Consider the following 19,610-nt stretch of genomic DNA (forward strand, 5'->3'; position numbering starts at 1 on the left):
CAAAATGTCTGGACATCCTTGCTTTGCTCATTCTATAAGTGTGTTTGTGTGTTAATGGTGATATCCACTAGATGGAGCACATGCGCAGAAAAAGTGTTGGCAATTACAGTATCCACTTCATGAACCCCACGCATTTTAATTAAGAAGAAAACTTTTCAATATGTAAAAGCCTTTGTTTAATTATAATTTAGATCAATGTTTAAACCTTTTACATTATATTAATTACATTTAATAAGTACACTGTAAAAAAAAAAAAGTTTTTTGTTGGTATAACTTAAAGAAGTAAGTAACCTGGCTGCCTTTATTTTTGATATTCTTTGAAAAGTTTATTGAAATTAAAAAATTGAGTTGTTTCAATGAAGGAAATTTGTTTAATAAATAGAAACTCACAAAATGATTGTACCTGAACCGCATAAAAAATGTGATAAATCATGAAAATAGCACTATTTGGCATGTTTCACTGCGCCATCAGAAATAAAACACACACTACTACCCAATATGCTTACAAAATCTTTTAATATTATTTTAATAAAGGTTGTCAAATCTCAAAAAAGGTTCATTGTCTAAACTCAAAATTTTAATTTCAATGAACTCAAAATTTTAAGGCAACCTGGTAACCTTTTTTTTTTTTTTTTTTTTTTTTTTATACAGTGTAATAATTAAAATAATCACAGTATAAAATATCTATGTAAATATAAATAAATCACACACACACACAAAAGTGTTCTTTGTTCAGCAGAAGACAAAAATTCATACAGGTTTGGAACAACTTCAGGGTGAGTAACCATAATTTTTATGTGAGCTATTCCTTTAGGAAATGTTTGTCAATAAGCAAATTAGAATGATTTCTGAAGGATCATGTGACCATGAGTAACCTGGATCACTGTGAAAAAATATTTAAAAAATGAGTAACCTGGATGCCTCAATTTTGAGTTAATTTAAATTAACAATTTGAGTTGATACAATGAACATTTTTGAGAACGACAACCTTCATTCAAATAATATTCAAATATGTTTTAAGAATATTGGGTAATTGTGTGTGTTTTATTTGTGATGTAGTGAAGCATGCCAAATTATCCTATTTTCCTGATTTATCAATTTTTTTTTAATGTGGTTCAGATACAATACTATTTTGAGTTTCTATTTATTAAACTGATTTCCTTCATTTCAATATAGACTCAAAATTTTAAGGCAGCCTGGTTACTTACTTTTTTAAGTTAAACCAACAAAAATGTTTTACAGTGTGAGCATTCAGCTTTGCGTCGCAGGAATAAATGACAGCAATTATATTGTAATGATATTCGCAATTTCCCGTTTTTACTGTAATTTTATCTATCCATACATATACATTTTTTTTTGTGTGTTGTTCCTGAGGGGACATTTGTCTTGGGCTCCATGGTGGGTTAAACTGATCTAGATGATGGATCAGATGGACTACCAGTTGGTGGGGAAAACATGGAGCTGGTAGGCCTTGATCCATCTGGTTAGAGCTGGCAAACCATATTGGACCAGTAACAAACCAGCTGTCATGTCCCAAAATCTAGACTGACCACCTTAAGCTGCTTTGATATTGTGTTGTTTGTTTGTTTTTGTTTTGTTTTTTGTCCCTTGTCCATTGACAACTTCATTAAAATTCAATGTCTATTGACAAATGGGACATCCGTGCCAATGTCCTCTTACCTAACCCTTACCTTATAAAATAAAAGCATTCTTTACATTTAGGAGGGTTGTGGTATCACAAACACTTATCAGGCTATACATTATAAAACGTTTAAAGTAATTTTGTAAAGATTATGAAGGATAGGCGCAGTAAGTAGGCTAGTAGCGTATAATGCCTCTATATAAATCTTACTTAAAAAAAAATAAAAATAAAAAACATCTCATATTACTTAAACAATATAAACATAAATAGTACACTTCTTCAAGGAAACAATACAATACAATTATGTAAACTTGAACCCCTTTCCACACACATTTCCAACGCAGAGTAGCCTACACAAAACAAAGACATAAGTTTTGACCTAATTAATGATTGGTTATTCAATTATAGGAGGCGGACCCTTGCCTGACGCCACGCGATTGGTCAAAGCTGCCGTCTATCAAACCTATCGCGTACAGCACTTCCTGATGTCGATGCCCAGCTGTTGGCAAATGACCTGCATCTCCACCATCCGGCAGCATCGTGTCTACACACAGGACTGCCCTCAGTGTTTGTCATCATCTTACCTCCTCAGAACACGCTGCCTGACGGGACGACGTCCATGTATGGAGTAGAATAACTCAATTAGGCTTAGATAGTCCAGTGGATGAGAGTGAATCCTTTGAAATTGGATGTGTGTGTCCTTAAGGTCGTGCTGCAGTACAGACTCATACGCTTTGCATTGAGCGGCGCGTGCATCTCAGCCCCGGACGAGGACAGTGGCGTATTTTCATTGACAGGTGAGTTGTACAGTACGTGCCGTTGGCATCTGTATCTGTATCTGTTTAGAAGATGAAGCCTATGAAAACAGCAGCAGCAAGGGATGGCGTTGCGTCACGGGGGGGTCGTCTGCCTCTCTCCAGCTGGGTACCACACTGTCAATGTGATGCATGACGCCATTCGATCTAAAACAACCTTATGCAGCTTATGCAGTATTCTCGTTATTTTTGTTCATGTTATGATGCCATTTTGATGTAAAGATACTGCTCTATTTGATGTGGAGGATGGAATAAGATATTTTTATGTGGTGGCTTATCAATATTCAGAATCTGTCAGTTGCTCTGCGATATTATTAAGACAACCATTACACATTTGAAATAGAGGTTACTTTCTCATGAAATAATAAGAATCACAACAATACCGTAAATGACATTATGATCCAACCTACTGTGTTTGTTTACGTGGCTGATGTTTTGACCAAGGGCCAGAGAGACTACCTTGACTTAGGAAAGCACCTGGAATTACAGTAGTTGTACTTTCATATTGGCGTCGTGGAAAGTGCTGAGAGTCCAAGGAACATATTGTAATAACTTACATAACCTAGATATATAATTTGACAAATATTTAGGCTTTTATTTTTGATTAGCCTCGATATAATTTATTAGAATATTAAAACAAATCTACATCCAATTTAAGATATATTTGTTTAACTGAAATTGATTTACTGATTGTAGATGTTTGATGGAAGGTGAAGTGAAAGGACCCAGAAGTTGTTTGTCATTGTAAACTAGATAACACACAGTGATAATAGGAAATTAATGCACATTGTTGCATACATTTTCTGTTATCATTGTAAAGCTGCTTTGAAACAATCTTTATTTAAATTCAAATGAAGGTGACTTGACACACACACACACACACACACACACACACACACACACACACACACACACACACACACACACACACACACGCACACACACACACACACACACACACGTTGGTCTATGTGGTTTACAGGGACTCTCCATAGGCATAATGTTTTTTATACCATACAAATCGTATTTTCTATCCCCTTACACTACCCCTGCCCCTAAACCTACCTATCACAGGAAACATTCTGCATTTTTACTTTCTATTTTTAAAGCTATTTGAAATATGAGGACATTTCAAATTGCCTTTATAAACCACATTTATAGTGTAATACCAGTGTAATACCCATGTATAGTTATATAAATTTGTGTACTTATAAACCACATAAACAGGCTCTCTCACACACACACACACACACACACACACACACACACACACACACACACACACACACACACACACACACACACACACACACACACACACACACACACACACACACACACACACATGTTGGTCTATGTGGTTTACAGGGACTCTCCATAGGCGTAATGGTTTTTATACCGTACAGACCGTATTTTCTATCCCCTTACACTGCCCCTGCCCCTAAACCTACCCATCACAGGAAACATTCTGCATTTTTACTTTCTCAAAAAAAAACATCATTTAGCATGTTTTTAAGGCCATTTGAATTATGAGGACATTTGATATGTCCTCATAAACCACATTTATAGTGTAATACCAGTGTAATACCCATGTAGTTATACAAATTTGTGTCCTCATAAACCACATAAACAGGCTCACACACACACACACACACACACACACACACACACACACAAACACACACATACACACGCATATAATATTTATATATAATAGTGCTGTTGTCAAATCGATTAATTGTGACTAATCACAACTAACATAAATGTTTACATAGTGTGAGATATATATATATATATATATATATATATATATATATATATATATATATATATATATATATATATATATATATATATATATATATATATATATATATATAATTAGTGATGTTAGGTTCTTGAACGAATCGTTCTTTTGAGCCGGTTCTCAGCCGGTTCACAATCGAACTGAATCGAACTTAGGTTCCGTGTTGATGACGCAAGACCCAAAAGCCGAAGTAGCAGGTCCGATTGAAAAAGAACCGATTGAGGCGGTTCACAAATCTGTCGGAAGTTTGCCCAGAATTTCCGAAGCGAGTCTGATTGAGTTGACGACACAAGTCTGAGGCACGTAGACTACTGGAAATATGCTTATTATAATGACTACTGTTATTAAATAACATTTTATTAAAACATGCAAAAAACATAAATTTAACTTTAATTTATATGCATGCAGATTATTGTAAAGCAAAATGTATAAGTTTATAAGACTGGTTTATACTTTCTATATAGAGACATACAACATATCCACGTTTGTTGATCAATGCCTGTAATGTGTACTGTAGTTGCACAATTTTCAGTTGAATGCGACGTGAAGGATAAATTAATTAACTGAACACAACACTAACACCATTAAGTGAATGAAAGGCAATCATCAGAAAATGAAGTCACGCAAATAACTACTTGATTGTTTCAATATGCATTTATACAGATTATTTATTTATTTGAATGTTCTCTTTATATAACATGACACAGAGAAATGTAGTAAAAAGCATAAACGAAATGCATAGTGACATCATTGCATAATGAGGTCAGGAACCTATGAATCGGGTTTTTGAACCGGGTCATTGAGCCAAACTGTCCGAGAAGAACCGGTTCGCGGAAATGAATCGGACTTTGCATCACTAATATATATATATTTGGACAGCTCTTTGGTCTTGGCCATGTTAGTAGTTGGATTCTTACTGATTGTAAGGGGTGGACAGTAGTCTTTATGCAGCTAACCACCTCAAACAGGTGCATATAATTTAGAATATAATAAATGGAGTGGAGGTGGACATTTTAAAGGCAGACTAACAGGTCTTTGAGGGTCAGAATTATAAGGTGTTCAAATACTTATTTTCAGCTGTATCATACAAATAGTTAAAAACTCATATATTGTAATTTCTGGATTATTTTTTTTTAGATAATGTCTCTCACAGTGGACATGCACCTACGATGGCAATTTCAGACCCCTTTATGATTTCTAAGTGGGAGAACTTGCAAAATAGCAGGGTGTTCAAATACTTATTTGCCCCACTGTGTGTGTGTGTGTGTGTGTGTGTGTGTGTGTGTGTGTGTGTGTGTGTGTGTGTGTGTGTGTGTGTGTGTGTGTGTGTGTGTGTGTGTGTGTGTGTGTGTGTGTGTGTGTGTGTGTGTGTGTGTGTGTGTGTGTGTGTGTGTGTGTGTTTGTGTGCAAAAGTTGCACGTGTCCCATCTATGCACCCTTCTGGCGAACACAGCACTTGTGTCTTGTTGTAAAGGTTAATAGAAGAGAGAATAAAGAAATGCTCATTTTTCTCCAATTATTTCTCTGTAATTATAAGCTCCTTGTTTCCAACATTTCTTTTTGCATAAAGTTAAATGAATTGACACAGTTTAAGATAAATGTAATGTAACAACAACAGTAATAGTTGTTAGTTATAGTAGTTATAATAGTTATAGTTATCCTGTAGCCCCTATGGAAGTTTAGGGGCCCTGGACCCCATGTTGAGAACCACTACAGCAATTGTTTGTCAGTAACACGGTTAAATAGAATTATTCAGTTCTTTTTCCAAGTTATACAAATAGTTGTGAATAAAATTTGTACAGTTTTATTGTGGTTCAACAGTTTGTCCAGTAGGTTTGTTATGCTGTATAATAGAATAACATTAATAAATGTATTACATCATATCATTGCAAACATATCATTCCATTTGCATTTAATTTCTTTGGCATGTCATGTTTATTTATTGCATTTATTTCCCTCCTCTTTACTTAATATACCATATTTTTTCTTTGATTGACAATGTTATCTTTTAATCAAATAGTGGTGTAATTAGCAGTGAAGTTCATTTAGCTCCGCTATCTCAAATCATCATTTACCCTAGATGAGATGATCTTTTCTTATCCTTCACATTACATTTCTTCAGCTGCCGTATTGAGCTGATGGCAAACCTTCATAGTGAAGCCAAAGAATCTGCTTTACTATTGTGTTGTTTTGTTGTTTGTTACGCCTCCGTGAAATCTGTTGTCTACTGCAAGTGATGATGAGAAAATCTGTTATTGTTTCAGGAGCAACCCATGTTTTCTGTTTCTTTAGACTGTAGAGTTTGTGTGTGGCTTGACTGGTATAACACAGCACTAGCATTGACAAGGGCATCATGGGTTTATTTCCCAGGGAACACTGATATTGATCAAATACCTTGAATGCACTGTAAGTGACTTTAGATAAAAGCGCTTGTCACATAAAATAAATGTATTATATCATACTCGTGTTACTAGAAGAAGAGAGATGCATAATGCTGCAGGTCCTCTGGACTCAGGGACAGGAAACATTGCCAATGTTGAACATGTCGGACATCCAATGTGGCAGATTGTTGCCTGCAGACTGCTCTGCCCTCATGTGTATAATATAAAAATATGAACAGTGAACACATTACAGTTCTTTCTGTTGCCATAGAAACTATAGATGTCTCAGCAGCAGGTACTTCAGCCGAATCTGTCTCTTAGATGAAATGGGGCAAAATTACACCTGTGAGTGTTAAGGGAACAATATTGTTTCCAAGAACAATTTTATTTGTTTTAATATATTTTTTATAAGATGGTTATTTGAGCTATTTTAAATAGTTTTAGTTGTTATGTCTTTTAGTGACCTAATACAGAATAACAGATAATAAAGTTGACATAACATAACACCTTACCGTTATGTTGGCCTGTCACAAACGACTATTAATCTGATGTGTGGTTATTTGTTAATAAACAATTTAACCTTGACCAATAGTGTATTTATAAATTACAGTATTCTATTATATTATATGCTATTATATTGTATTAATAATATTATATTATACATTATATTATAATATATTATATGAAAATTAATCATCTGCACAAAATTCATGATTGTGATAGGCCTAGCTATTTATTAATATTAGTTATTGCAATAACAGTGAGTACTTCAAGTTACTATTAATCTTGGTTAATATTAATTTCTGCATGCTGTATCAAATTTAACATTTTATTTATAATGCGCTTTTCAGTAAAATAACCCAAAATAGCACCCAAAGCGCTACAGTAAAATAACATTAATACAACAATAAATAAATAACAAAGAAACAATAAAAACAACAATAGCAATACAACAAATGATTAGAGAAAAAAAGTCTTAAACAAATCTTAATCTACATTTTAATAGTCTTAATCAACGTTTTAAAATGACCCAACGTTGGTGCATTTCTGATGGGCAGAGGGAGCACATTCCATACCTTGGGGGCTTTGTATGAAAAGGCTCTTTCCCCCATGGTCTTTAACTCACATGAAGGTGCAGTCGTGAACGAACATACAACTGCACCTTCATGTATAGAACTGCACCTCCTATATATATATATATATATATATATATATATACATATACATATATAATATAGCCTTGTGTGTCATGTATAGTTGTAGGTCAAAAAATAAAATGTAAATTAATTAATTAATTAACATTTGAAAAATTTTAGAAAGTGAAAACAAGAAAGGTAATTATTAGTTGTCCACATGACCACTATGTTTTTCATCAAGATTTTGTAATGGCCTTTCCTTTGTTTTTAAGCCTAGTTCTTTACACAGCTGGTCCATCTTTTCCAGCTCACTGCTTATGCTGAGCACATTAGCATTCATAATCAAAAATGCAGAAGGAGTTTCAGTGGGAATGCTGTAGTTTCTCTCCACCACCAGTGAGAAGCCTCCAGGCAGAGAGTATTTCACTGTGCTGGTCCTGGTCCAGCTGTCATACATCTGAATCTGGGCCATTTTTAAGAAGTTCTTCATGGTCATGCTTTGCATTTTATTGTGGGTCAGAGGGAGTTGGAGACACTTTGAGAGACGAGACATGATGGCATATGGGTCACTCAGTTCTGTGTATGTTAGAGACTTGTCCAAGGATGTTCTCTGAACTTGGCTTTTGCGCATGACCTTCTCTGGATGCCTATAGCTTGATTTTTCTATACAAACAGATCCTGTTGCTGATCTTTGTTCAGGTAATGAGTTGAGCATTTTGCTTTTCTTTTCTTCAAAATGTTCACCTTCTGACTTGTTGGTGTCGTCTGATTGAGGGTGATCAAGCTCTCGCTCTTCTGCCTGGATCAGTCCCCACTGGCCATTATGCTGATTCAACCAGGTCTGTGTAGAAGCCAGTAGGAAGCTGTCAGTATCGTAGTAGTACTCTACGTCTAAGGTTTCCCCCACACAGCGGACACCCATTTCCCTGAGGCGTTGCTCTGTCTGTTCTCCCAGCTCATACTCCATCTTCACTAGAACCTGCATGGTGCCATCTTCAAACACTTTGGGGTTTTCATGCATTGCCATTGTGTTTAGAAACTTCTGTTTGAATTGAGATTTTGTTTTATTTTAATTTTTTTTTTTAATTCCACACAAAATCTGGACATTTTTAATTCCAGAGAAATTAACAGAGCATATATTAATTAAATTAAGATCATTTAAAATGTGTTGCTAATTTAAACAGTAACTAAGGAGACTGTATTACAGATTTTTTGCTCAGTAATTTTAGTGTAATGACACTTGATTCTGAAATGTATTGAGTGGTGAAAAACTGAATATTTGACAATTTTTTATGGCAATTTATGTTGCTACCAGTAATGGTCTTTTTGTTAGCAGAGGCTTAAAGGGGTGATGAATTGAGAAATCAACTTTCCCTTGAGCTTTTGATATATAAATGGTAATATAAGAATATCCTATACGTTTCAGAGCTGAAAACTTAATTGTTAGTCAAAGAAACGCTTTTATAGACACCAGGCCCAGAAAACGATCTTGGCGCATCTTGACGCATCTGTGGCGAAACACCGCCTCTACAGCACGTCTAATTCAGTAGCCCCGCCCACCAACTCATGGAGCGGTTCGGATCACGCTAGCCAGCAGCAATAAAAATGCCAAAGATAGAAAGATATTGCGCTTTTCCTGGTTGTGGAAGTACACAGTCGCTGCTTAAGCTTCCTTCAGATCATAATTTTAAGTATGTGTTATACTTCATATATTTTTAATGAAGTTCCGGTTCACGTGGGGAAGACGTACGCGTGTTCGCTTCATTTCACTGCAGAATCATTAGTAAACAAGTCTCAGGTCAATGCTGGATTTGCACACATATTGAGATTAAAACACAATGTTCAAAACAAAAGGTCAAAATTCTGTTCATTTCTATATTGGATCTGGCAGGAATGGTGCAACACACTTATGGGAGTAAAATGTCTTTTTTTATATGTAATAATAGTCCCGGGGCTATGTGTTTTCCAGACGGGCTACCAAAACGTACGCCCGTCGGCAGGCCGGTGAATCTCAAATAGTGAATATTCCTTTCCTGATCTGGCGTGTGTGTGTGTGTGTGTGTGTGTGTGTGTGTGTGTGTGTGTGTGTGTGTGTGTGTGTGTGTGTGTGTGTGTGTGTGCGCGCGCATGCACGCAAGGTTCATGCTTATATCCACAGATTGCACGGGCCAAGTAATACAAAAATAATATTACAATCAATCGCGAGAAATAAATAATTGTGTTTGTTTGAAAAAGATGTTTACGAGCCCTGTGATCCAGAGAATCACTCCGGTTGCCGCTTTCAAAACAATCCCTGCCTCCCTCATGTGAACTGAACTGACAGGGAAGCTGAAGCTCATTAAATATGCAAATTTTATCCAATCCTAGCCGTGGGCGTTTACTTCCAAGTCTCCAGTCTCCACTCCCATCAAAACCCAGCGTTCAGGAGAGAGCCTCAAAACCAGTGTAGAATATAGCCTATTACTTATTAGTTATGATGTTTTTGAATGTAAAAACCACACGAACGTCAATTAGTTGACCTCAGACAACAGTATAAAAAAATAAAAAAAGCTAGTTCAGGACAACTTTTTAGCTAATTTAATATAGTACAATTTCAATAAACATTGTTTCATTGTAAGGGAGATATTTTTAAGCCACAATATGTAATTTTTCACCGCTAGAGGAGGTCGCTTATCCCAAAAAAAAAAGGCGTAGCTTGATGATGCCTCGATTTCGCAGAGCTTTTATTATGCTGCAGACAACCGCTTCCGCTTCTTCCGGTCAAGCGAATGTGGGATAAAGTAGTGCTGTTTTATCATATTATATACATTATTCGAGTGTGTTGAAAGTTATGTTATAATGCTACTCTATGCGTTCACTTGGTGGCTAATATGAGACACTTAATTGTTTCACACTGCAGTAAGCTAGATCGATTTTAGGCATGGAAAAAAACATGGTACTCGCTGTACATTAAGAAAACAAGATTTAAACAATAAGACTAACTGTTGAGCTATATAACAAGTTAAAATCTTAACTTAACTAAAATAAAATTAAGTTAAAATAAGCTATTTTAATTTTCATTGTTTTATTTTGTTACTGGCAGATTTATGCATTATCCTTATCATACCTATCTGAAGCAACATTTAAACATATATTCAAAACAAAGCTTGTCTTAAATTCTGTTTATATTAAGACTTTACCTGCAGAGTGTTCCACCAAACAACAATCCAAAATGTTTTGTAGGTTATTGTTTAGCAGATGTTATCTAATTAGTTGTGTTGTAGTTACAGTCTGTGTCTATGGTTACCGTGCTAAGATGCATTGAAAGTAACAGCTCTAACCTGATTTCTTCTCATTTCATCCTGCAAAAATGTATTGTGGTTTCCACAAAAACATTAAGCAGCAATGTTTTCAAAACTGATAATAATTTTTTGATTATTTTTTATTGTTTTTTGATCACCAAATCAGCATATTAGAATGATTTCTGAAGGATCACGTGACACTGAAGACTGGATTAATTATGCTGAAAATTCAACTTTACATCACAGGAATAAATTATAATAAATTTAAATAAATAAAAAATATATAATCAGAATCAGAAAGGGCTTTATTGCCTAGGAATTGGTTTTAGTGACAGAAGTTTTCCACTACACAGAGACAACCACAGTGCACATAGTAAAATAAAATAAAAGATATGTGAATAAGATACATGCATAAACAAAATAGAAATATGTGTATGTACAGGTGTACAAATATTAATTAAGAGCGAACATGAAGATGTTGGGTGTTTTCATATGAATATAAATGGTATTGCACATAGTTATCATTGCAGTAGACTATATTTATCTGTTCATGAGGTAGACTGCCTGGGGGGGGGAAATCTTTTCTTGTTTCTAGCGCTCAGTGCTGGTCAGATGGTAAAAGTTCAAAGAGAAGGTGGCTTGGATGTGAGGGATACAGAGTTATTTTTCTGAGCCGTTTCAGTTCTTGGAGAGTGAGCAGGGGAGCACTAATAATCCTCTCAGCAGTCCAAATAGTCCTCTGCTGTCTTCTGATGTCTGATTCTGTAGCCGAGTCAAACCAGACAGTTATTGAAATGCAGAGGGCATACTCAAAGACTGCTGAGTAGAACTGCATCAGCAGCGTCTGTGGTAAGTTCATCAGCTGGAGAAGGAAGTATAGCCTCTGCTGGGCCTTTTTCACAATGTGATTGTCCCACTTCAAGTCCTGAGAGATGGTAGAGCCCAGAAACCTGAATGACTCCACTGCTGCCAGTGTTGTTCATGATGGGGCTGGGGATCAGAGCTGCATGCTTTTTGGAAAATTTGAGATTTGCAATTCCAATAGATCAAATAGAGATCACAATTTTCCCACTATTTTTAAATGAAAATATCATGCCATTTACGAGAGGTTCTGACAAAATAATAATTGCTGCAATCTTTTTCAAATGTTTAATTAATTTGAATTAATTTTTTTTATCAGTTTGAACGAATGATTAAATAGCTTAACATGTTTCATTACTGAATAAATCAGCGTTTTTAAACAAATCTCTTAAATGTATGATTCAATGACAAATACATTTTTTTACCAGTCACTTGGGTAAAACTTTATTTTGATGGTCCCTTTTGAACATTCAGTTTACTATAACTTTGCAACTAGATGTCAACTTAGTCTCAATAGAGTATTAGTAGACTGTTTGTTTAATATTGTAGTTACCTGGCCCTTTAAGTCCTTTTACTACCTCTACTGTGTTCTTGTCGCTTATTGGTTGTTCAGTTACACATTTCTTAGTATAGAGCATGAAGTTACATTTGCAACATCTGTTGTTATTTAGAGGTTTTAACATAATGTTCCCACACATCCTTTGTTGGTCATATAATAATGTTCCTTATATGACTTTAGGGGAACGTTCCATTTTGGTTATTCTATGGTCACATAGCAACATTAAAAAGAGGACATTTGAGACGTCAACAGAACGTTCCCACATAATCCTTTGTTGGTCATATAATAACGTTCCCAATATGGCTATAGGGGGCTGTTCCATTTTTTATTATTCTACTGTATAACATTACAAACATAGCTGTTTTCCCTGGTCAGCAGCAGTGCAAACACATATTAGTTTGTTCCAGTGGGATTTTGTCAAATGGTTATTAGACACAGGTGAATCGTTTTTATTTAGGAATAGGATCATGTCAGTGTTTGAATTGAGATTTTGATCTTTTAACAATTAATTGTGTAGTTCTCCTGAAGTCCATGTTCATTTCCACTATTTTGAGTGTGTTCAGGTTGTTGCGACTCCACCAGATAGCCAGCTGCTCAACCTCCTGCCTAAATGCAGACTCATCACAATTGTGTATGAGGGCGATGACAGTAGTGCCATCTGCAACCTTCAGGAGTTTGGCAGAAGGGTCTTTGGAAGTGCAGTCATTTGTGTACAGGGAGAAGAGCAGTGGGGAGAGCACACTTCATTGGGGGGCACCAACCAGAAAGCTGGTGATCTATTGACAGCTAGGGGACAGAGAGCTGGGTTCATTTAGTCAGACTCAGGTGAAGTGCTGAGATGGTGGTTTTGAAAGCCAAATTGATGTCCAAAAACAGGATCCTCACATAAGTCTCTGGTTTGTCCAGATGTGGCACGATACAATGCAGTCCCATGTTAATTGCATCAGGGTCTTTGGCAGTGCAGTCATTTTTGTACAAGTAGAAGAGCAGTGGGAGTAGCTCATATCCTTGGTGGGTGCCAGTGCTGATTGTGCAGGTGTTAGATGTGAATATCCTCGTTCTCACTAGCTGTCAGAAGATGGTGGAGCCTTTGAAGCTGGAAGGCACCTTCACACAGCTCCAGGTATTTGTTAAATATCTGTGATGAAGGCCTACTTGTTAGCACTGGTCTTTAGGGTGTTTTCACACTTGGGTCCTCTTTAAAAGAAACAAACTCAGACTCCTTTAAGTAAACCAAGAGGTGAACCAAGTGAAAAAGGACCCACGTTCACACTGTCCCTGATCCTGAAAGAGGACTCAGATCCTTTTTATGGTCCACTTTAGTTGGAATGTGGTCTCAGACTAGCCTGACAAGCCAGACCCACATCAAGATGTTTGGTCTGGAAACTCACCATTGACAGGACTCAATCTGAGTGGCGAAATAAACGGTTGTCTTTCAAAATCCCTCTGCACGCAGTAGGATAGCGCTACAACCAACCAGAGGTCAAACAGAGCTAGATTAAACTAGATTAAACTAGATTAAACATTTGCTGTATCCGGTCGACAAAACTCCGAACACATCTTCCCTTTTTAAGAATGACTTCAGTGCCATTCTTTGTTCTTTTCTCAGAAAAAAGCTTAACTCCAAGTCTTCCAGAGTCGCGGTAAAAGCTGATTCGAAAGACCGCCGTTCGCCAGTTTCTGTGTTTACTAGAAGCACACAAACGCAACTCGGCAATGTGATTGGCCCGGCAAGAGTTTGGCGTTTACAGCTCAGAAGGGTATTGAGAGTTGCTAGACGACACTCGCGGGCAGATTAGATTTGCTGCCGCTAGGGTGCGTCTAGATTTCTAGGCTAGTCTCAGACCCCTTTGTGTTCAGACTGTTGCTTTTTGGATCTAGTCTAGTTCAGTGTTTGATGGCTGACCCTATGGCCTTCAACATTTGATCCCATTCACTTACATTGTTTGTTCCTCAGAAACCAAGATATTTGTTTGTAAAGAAATTTTTTTATGACTGCTACAAATGCTGTTAAATTAAGCTGTTTATCTTTTTACACAAATCTATATATTTGCAATTCTACATATTATTGCACTAGCTACATCACATACCCACATTTGTAAAAACATTTATTTTGAATAGTTTTCCTTGATTCATGTTTATTTTATTGCAGAAGGCAATGAAACATCAACATACAAAAATAAACAATACAATATAATTATAAAAGAAAGATGCCAATTAAATAAACTGCTTTATATGTTCCAGGTAAAGTATAGGTAGGCTAAAAGCAGAATGGAATAATCACATGAAAAAATATAACCTGCATATTGTTCACTGTGTGTGTCACAATTCACCAGTGCGAGTGCCCGTGATCATCACCAGAGGGCACTCCACCCCGGACTGTCACTCCATCACAAACTACATTACCCATAATCCTTTCCCCGGACTCATTAGCACTCAATGTTAACACCTGTGTCTCATCTCCTCATTACCTCTGCCTATACCTCTGCCTTGTTCACTCAGTCATCAGGGCGAAGTCTTGTTTAGTGTCACAACTGCATTTCTGAGCCTTTCCCTGGTTTCATTTATGTTGGTCTTTGATTTCTTGCCTTCTCCGTGGATTACCCTTTTGCCTGTTCCTTCTGTTTTGTTTGCCTTTTCGGACTGCTTGCCTGTGTATGACCTTTTGCGTGTTTTATGGACTACGACTTTGGATTACCCTTCAATAAATACTGCGTTTGGATCTCCAACCTTTCTGTCTCAGAGCAGTTTGTTGCAGTATGACTCCACTGATTCTTATATCAGGCTAGTAATGCAGATGTTTACATTCACTTAAAGGGTTACTTCAGCGATTAGCATATGGCTTTGTATTAGTAGAAACCCTGGAGTATATTCAAATGATTGTGCTTTCCCCCCTCATATCCCCCTGAGACAAGAGATTTATGCATTTTATTTCTGGAAAAATTCCTCCTATGATGCAAATTGACGATATTTGCATCATAGGAGGAATGTTTGCCCAAAGGCTAAAGACTACAGCCAGCAGAGGGAGCCATTTCTGCATGTTTTGAATCTGCGCATGGGGGATGGGAGATTATGCTCAGCTCGCAGGGAGAGCTCAGCAGGCAGCTGCAGGCACTCATTTAAACGGAGCTATGGTGAGCAATGCAAGTCTTCTAACTTCTCAAATTAATTTCTATGAAAGTTAAGCTTGCAACGGCATGAACTCAAACGCGTGCCAGACTGAACTCACGTTGTGAATGTATGCCGCGAGTGTAGTCGCGATTACCTCAGCTCTCACCACGAGAGTTCATCAGCTCATTTTTTTCACTCCTGCAGTTAGTGCTCAGTGCTGTGATACTCGCGCAGTGACTCACTCATTATATTGAACAGACACGTTCAGTTTTTAATTGTAGTGTCTTCTCTTAAGTCACTGTAATCAAGTTGGTGGCTTTGGGAATGGCCTCACAGGAGAGCGAAGCATTCTGGGAATTGTAGTCTTTCATCCCCATGAGACAAAAATATATTTTTTTGTCTTTTCTCAGTCTAGAAGGCACCAAATTCAAAAATAATTTCACATTTCTACTACATTGATGACCGAGTTTAAATACAGATTCATCTTCCCAGCGCTGAAGTACCCCTTTAAGACAAAAATTCCTGTTTATGTGAAACGTGTGCTTTTGACACTTTAAAATAAATGCAATAAGACGCTTAAGATTCTGTTTAGTGTACACACTGTGACTGCTGGCTTCTGTGCATGCGCTTAAGGTGTGTGTGCGCTCGTAACACCATTTTAAACTGGCAAGGCACGCAGCCGCATCTCAGTTGGGACGCGGTTGAAATTGCAATAAACAAGTGTAACTTGTGAACAAATAGTTTGTAGAGATTTGTCAGAAGAATCAGCCATGATGAATAGCCGATTTGTAAGGACAGGGTGTCCGCGGGGTTTTAAAAAGTATTAAAAAGTGATAAATCAAAGTTGTCAAATTTAAGGCCATTAAAAGTGTTAAATGTGGTCTCAGAGGTATTTTTTTTCCAAATTAGGTATTATTTTTTCAGACTATCAGGTGTCCTATTCTGATTGAAATTCTATCTGCGTTCGCGTTAGTTCGTTTAAATATGGGCTTTAGCATATCTGGGCACATCATCAAAGATCTTTCGTCTCCGTCTCAACGTATGTTTGATGCTGACGTCATATTCAGTGGTCGTTCGGCATCATCTCAGAACACTGCGCGCTCAACAGAAGTGGCTGGCTTACGTTATATTTTAGACTTGCTTCAAGGCATATCTTCAACGAATATCCTCATAAGAGCAATCTTAAATGATTTATATAAAGTCTAAAATGAACAAAAAGAGTTGTGAGAAAATAAGGCGCGATCCATAGACAGTATATAAACCATAGACAGTATAAACAGTGAGATCCGCGTGTCTGTCTGCTCTTAAAGGGACAGCAGCCAATAAAGCTTCCTGTCAGAAAAGTTAAAGAACCAAGGGAACAGAGAAAATGACTCGCTGCTCTTGACTAAATAACTTTTGTAGCTTTAATAAGGATTAACTATTTAATTTATAGCTTATGCAGTACAGACTGCATATAACTTTGATAACTTTATTACATTTCTGTATATTTCCTAACTGTTAAGACAGGAAGGGCAGGAGTAAACATGACATTTATTATGTGTTTATGTTAGCATTGTTTTAAGTTTACTTGAATTAAAAACTGTTATATTTTTGAAGCCTAATAATAAATGTTAAAAAAAAAAAATTAGTAGCTGTATTAATATCAGTAATACTGGCCTTCATTCATAAAAAGATGCCATTTAAACAAGTTTTTAAAATATACTGTCTTTATGTTGTTTCTACATTAATTTGATTAACTGTGAAATTATTATATTAAAAAATGTATTAAAAACGTACAAAGACATTTCTTTTTTTATTGCGATTAATCACATTAATCTAGTTAAAGTTTTTAATCGATTGACAGCACTCGTTTTTAGTATTTTGTTAAATTCAACGACTTATCACAGTTATAGAAATGTAATATTTGGCTCAGGTTTTGTTGTTGGAAAAAAAACACTAAATAATTTAATTGCTGAATTACCAATTATTAATGGAAATCAAATGTGTATGCAGTCATGCTTCTCCTTCACCAACCTTTGTGAATGTTGAGATCTATTTTACTGTGTCTGAATGATAAATTATAACAGATTTCCTCCTGGTGTCGATTCTAAATCTATTCTTTTTTGTATGTTATATATGTCAAAATCTGTGTAAATAATAGAAAGGTCGCTGATTAACACTTGCAATTCAGTGTCGTGATGGTTTTAAAAAATATTCTGAAGGTAGTAAAAAAAAGATTCAAAAGTAGTAAATTTAACTTAAGGATTGCTGTATATACCCTGAAGGAGGCATCTGATGACCAGACGACATTGGAATTTTAAAAAGAAAAACCAAGTAAGCCCAGAGATGTTTGTGTTCAGACTGCGTGTTTTTAGCGAACCATACCCAGACCACCTCCTGAGATGGTCTCAGCTCGGTTCGCTTTAAAGGGGTCTGAGATCATTTGGAGTGTTCACATATGGGCCAAAAATCATGCGAACCGTGCACAGACCCCTGAAACGGATCAAGTGTGAAAACACCCTTAGGGTGTTTTCACACTTGGGTCCTCTTTAAAAGAACCAAACTCCGACTCCTTTAAATGGACCAAGAGGTGAACCAAGTATAAAAGGACCCAGTTTTGTGAAAGTGTGAAAACACCCTCGGGGCGATCACACAGAAAGCGTTTTTGCAGCGAGAGGCGCCTTTTTTGAATGTATTTCGGTTGGCAGAGAGCGTTATGCGCGCTGCTTATGCGCCCTGGGCGCCTCGCATTTAAACCGCTTGCTGCGCCTCGCGTTTTTGAAGGAGCGCTCCGAGCGCATGAAGTTGAAAAAAAGTCAACTCTGAGCGGAAAAGCGTGCAACGTCATCGCGCTTATTTTCTGTTGTCCAATCGAATGAATGAAGAGGCGGGCCTTCCGTTGTGTTGACTGTTACATTGATTTGACTGACAGTACAGGTGATTTGGGGGTTGCCTAGAAACATTAAAGCGCACTGCTCTTTTTTGAATGAAAAAACGCCGACCAAAAAAGGGAGTGCAGTGCGCCTCGCGTTTTCGAACCTGAAAAACGCGTTCGGTGTGATCGGGGCCTTAGAGTGTGAAAACACCCTTAGACAGGCTGATGAAACACCATCTAGGCCTGGTGCTTTCCTAGGCCCTGTTTACACCTGGTATTAAGAAATGTTTTTGTCAATCCGATCACAAGTGGATGGTGCTAAAAATACAGGTGTAAAAGAGGTCTGAAACGCTTTGAGCTTGTCTACTTTCGACCACTTCCAGAGGTAGTTGAAAACGCATTAGAAGGGATTGCTTTCATAGTAGATGCCTATGTGGTAGAATGCATGCTAACAGCCACAAAAGACAGCATACTCTATGCCTACTGAACTAATGCATACAAATTTTGAGAAGCGTGATAGCCAGTTGACTGGAGAGCTAAAGGCAGGGACACACCAGGCCAAATGTCGGGCCGTCGGTGAGCGTCTGCTGGGCTAGTTTTTGCAGTGTGTTCCACACATCGGCGGCAGTTTGCCTGATTCAGCATGTTGAATTGGCATCAGGGCCGTCGGTGTGAGTGGGAACTCTGATTGGATGTTCCGTTTAGTGAATGAGCTAGAATTAAACCGAAAGTGATGAAAGTTTGGTGTGGTCTTGTGGCTATTAGAGCAGAAAAGCTGCTACTCTCTGTATTTTTGTCGTCTCCTTTTTGTGCTTATATATGCAAATCTCCAAATTTTATTTTATCCATTACATCGAAAGATCTAAAAAAGTCCATACATTTACAGACATATAGTCCTGTAGGGATATCTGATTAGTGAGATCGCTACTGAGTGAGCCACGCCCCTAAGCAGGGGGTTTGTGACTGTTGGAGTGTTCAATAAAGTTCAGTTACATACCTGCTATGTGTGTGAGAAGTATGCTGATTTGTATCCACGAACACATAGTGGATAGGAAGCGGATAGTCTCCAACGAGTGACAAACTGTTAAATAAGACAACAAGCAGCCCACGGTATCCACAAGGTAGAAATGGTGAAGCCGCACAAACGGTCAAGAAGCTTT

At 37.1% G+C, this 19,610-nt stretch overlaps 2 protein-coding genes across 2 annotated transcripts in view; one reads left to right on the forward strand and one right to left on the reverse strand.

Annotated features, from left to right (window-relative positions):
• The first annotated feature begins 2,077 nt into the window (after positions 1–2,077).
• ralgps1 (Ral GEF with PH domain and SH3 binding motif 1) overlaps positions 2,078–19,610 on the forward strand; it is a 188,470-nt gene continuing 170,937 nt past the window's right edge. The window contains exon 1 of the mRNA XM_067413501.1: positions 2,078–2,439. The gene's annotated coding sequence lies outside the window, so the exon portion shown is untranslated. The remainder of the gene's footprint in view (positions 2,440–19,610) is intronic.
• Positions 7,987–8,802, reverse strand: si:dkey-191c17.2 (uncharacterized protein LOC100005628 homolog). Its single transcript, XM_067414669.1, has one exon. It carries the CDS (start codon positions 8,800–8,802, stop codon positions 7,987–7,989), a length of 816 nt encoding a protein of 271 aa, XP_067270770.1.

The sequence above is a fragment of the Pseudorasbora parva genome, chromosome 13 (genome assembly GCF_024679245.1).
Source record: "Pseudorasbora parva isolate DD20220531a chromosome 13, ASM2467924v1, whole genome shotgun sequence".
Lineage (NCBI taxonomy): Eukaryota > Metazoa > Chordata > Actinopteri > Cypriniformes > Gobionidae > Pseudorasbora > Pseudorasbora parva.

Excerpts from the sequence above, each read along its gene's own strand:
- si:dkey-191c17.2 (XM_067414669.1), bottom strand. The coding sequence starts at position 8,802 with ATGCATGAAAACCCCAAAGTGTTTGAAGATGGCACCATGCAGGTTCTA.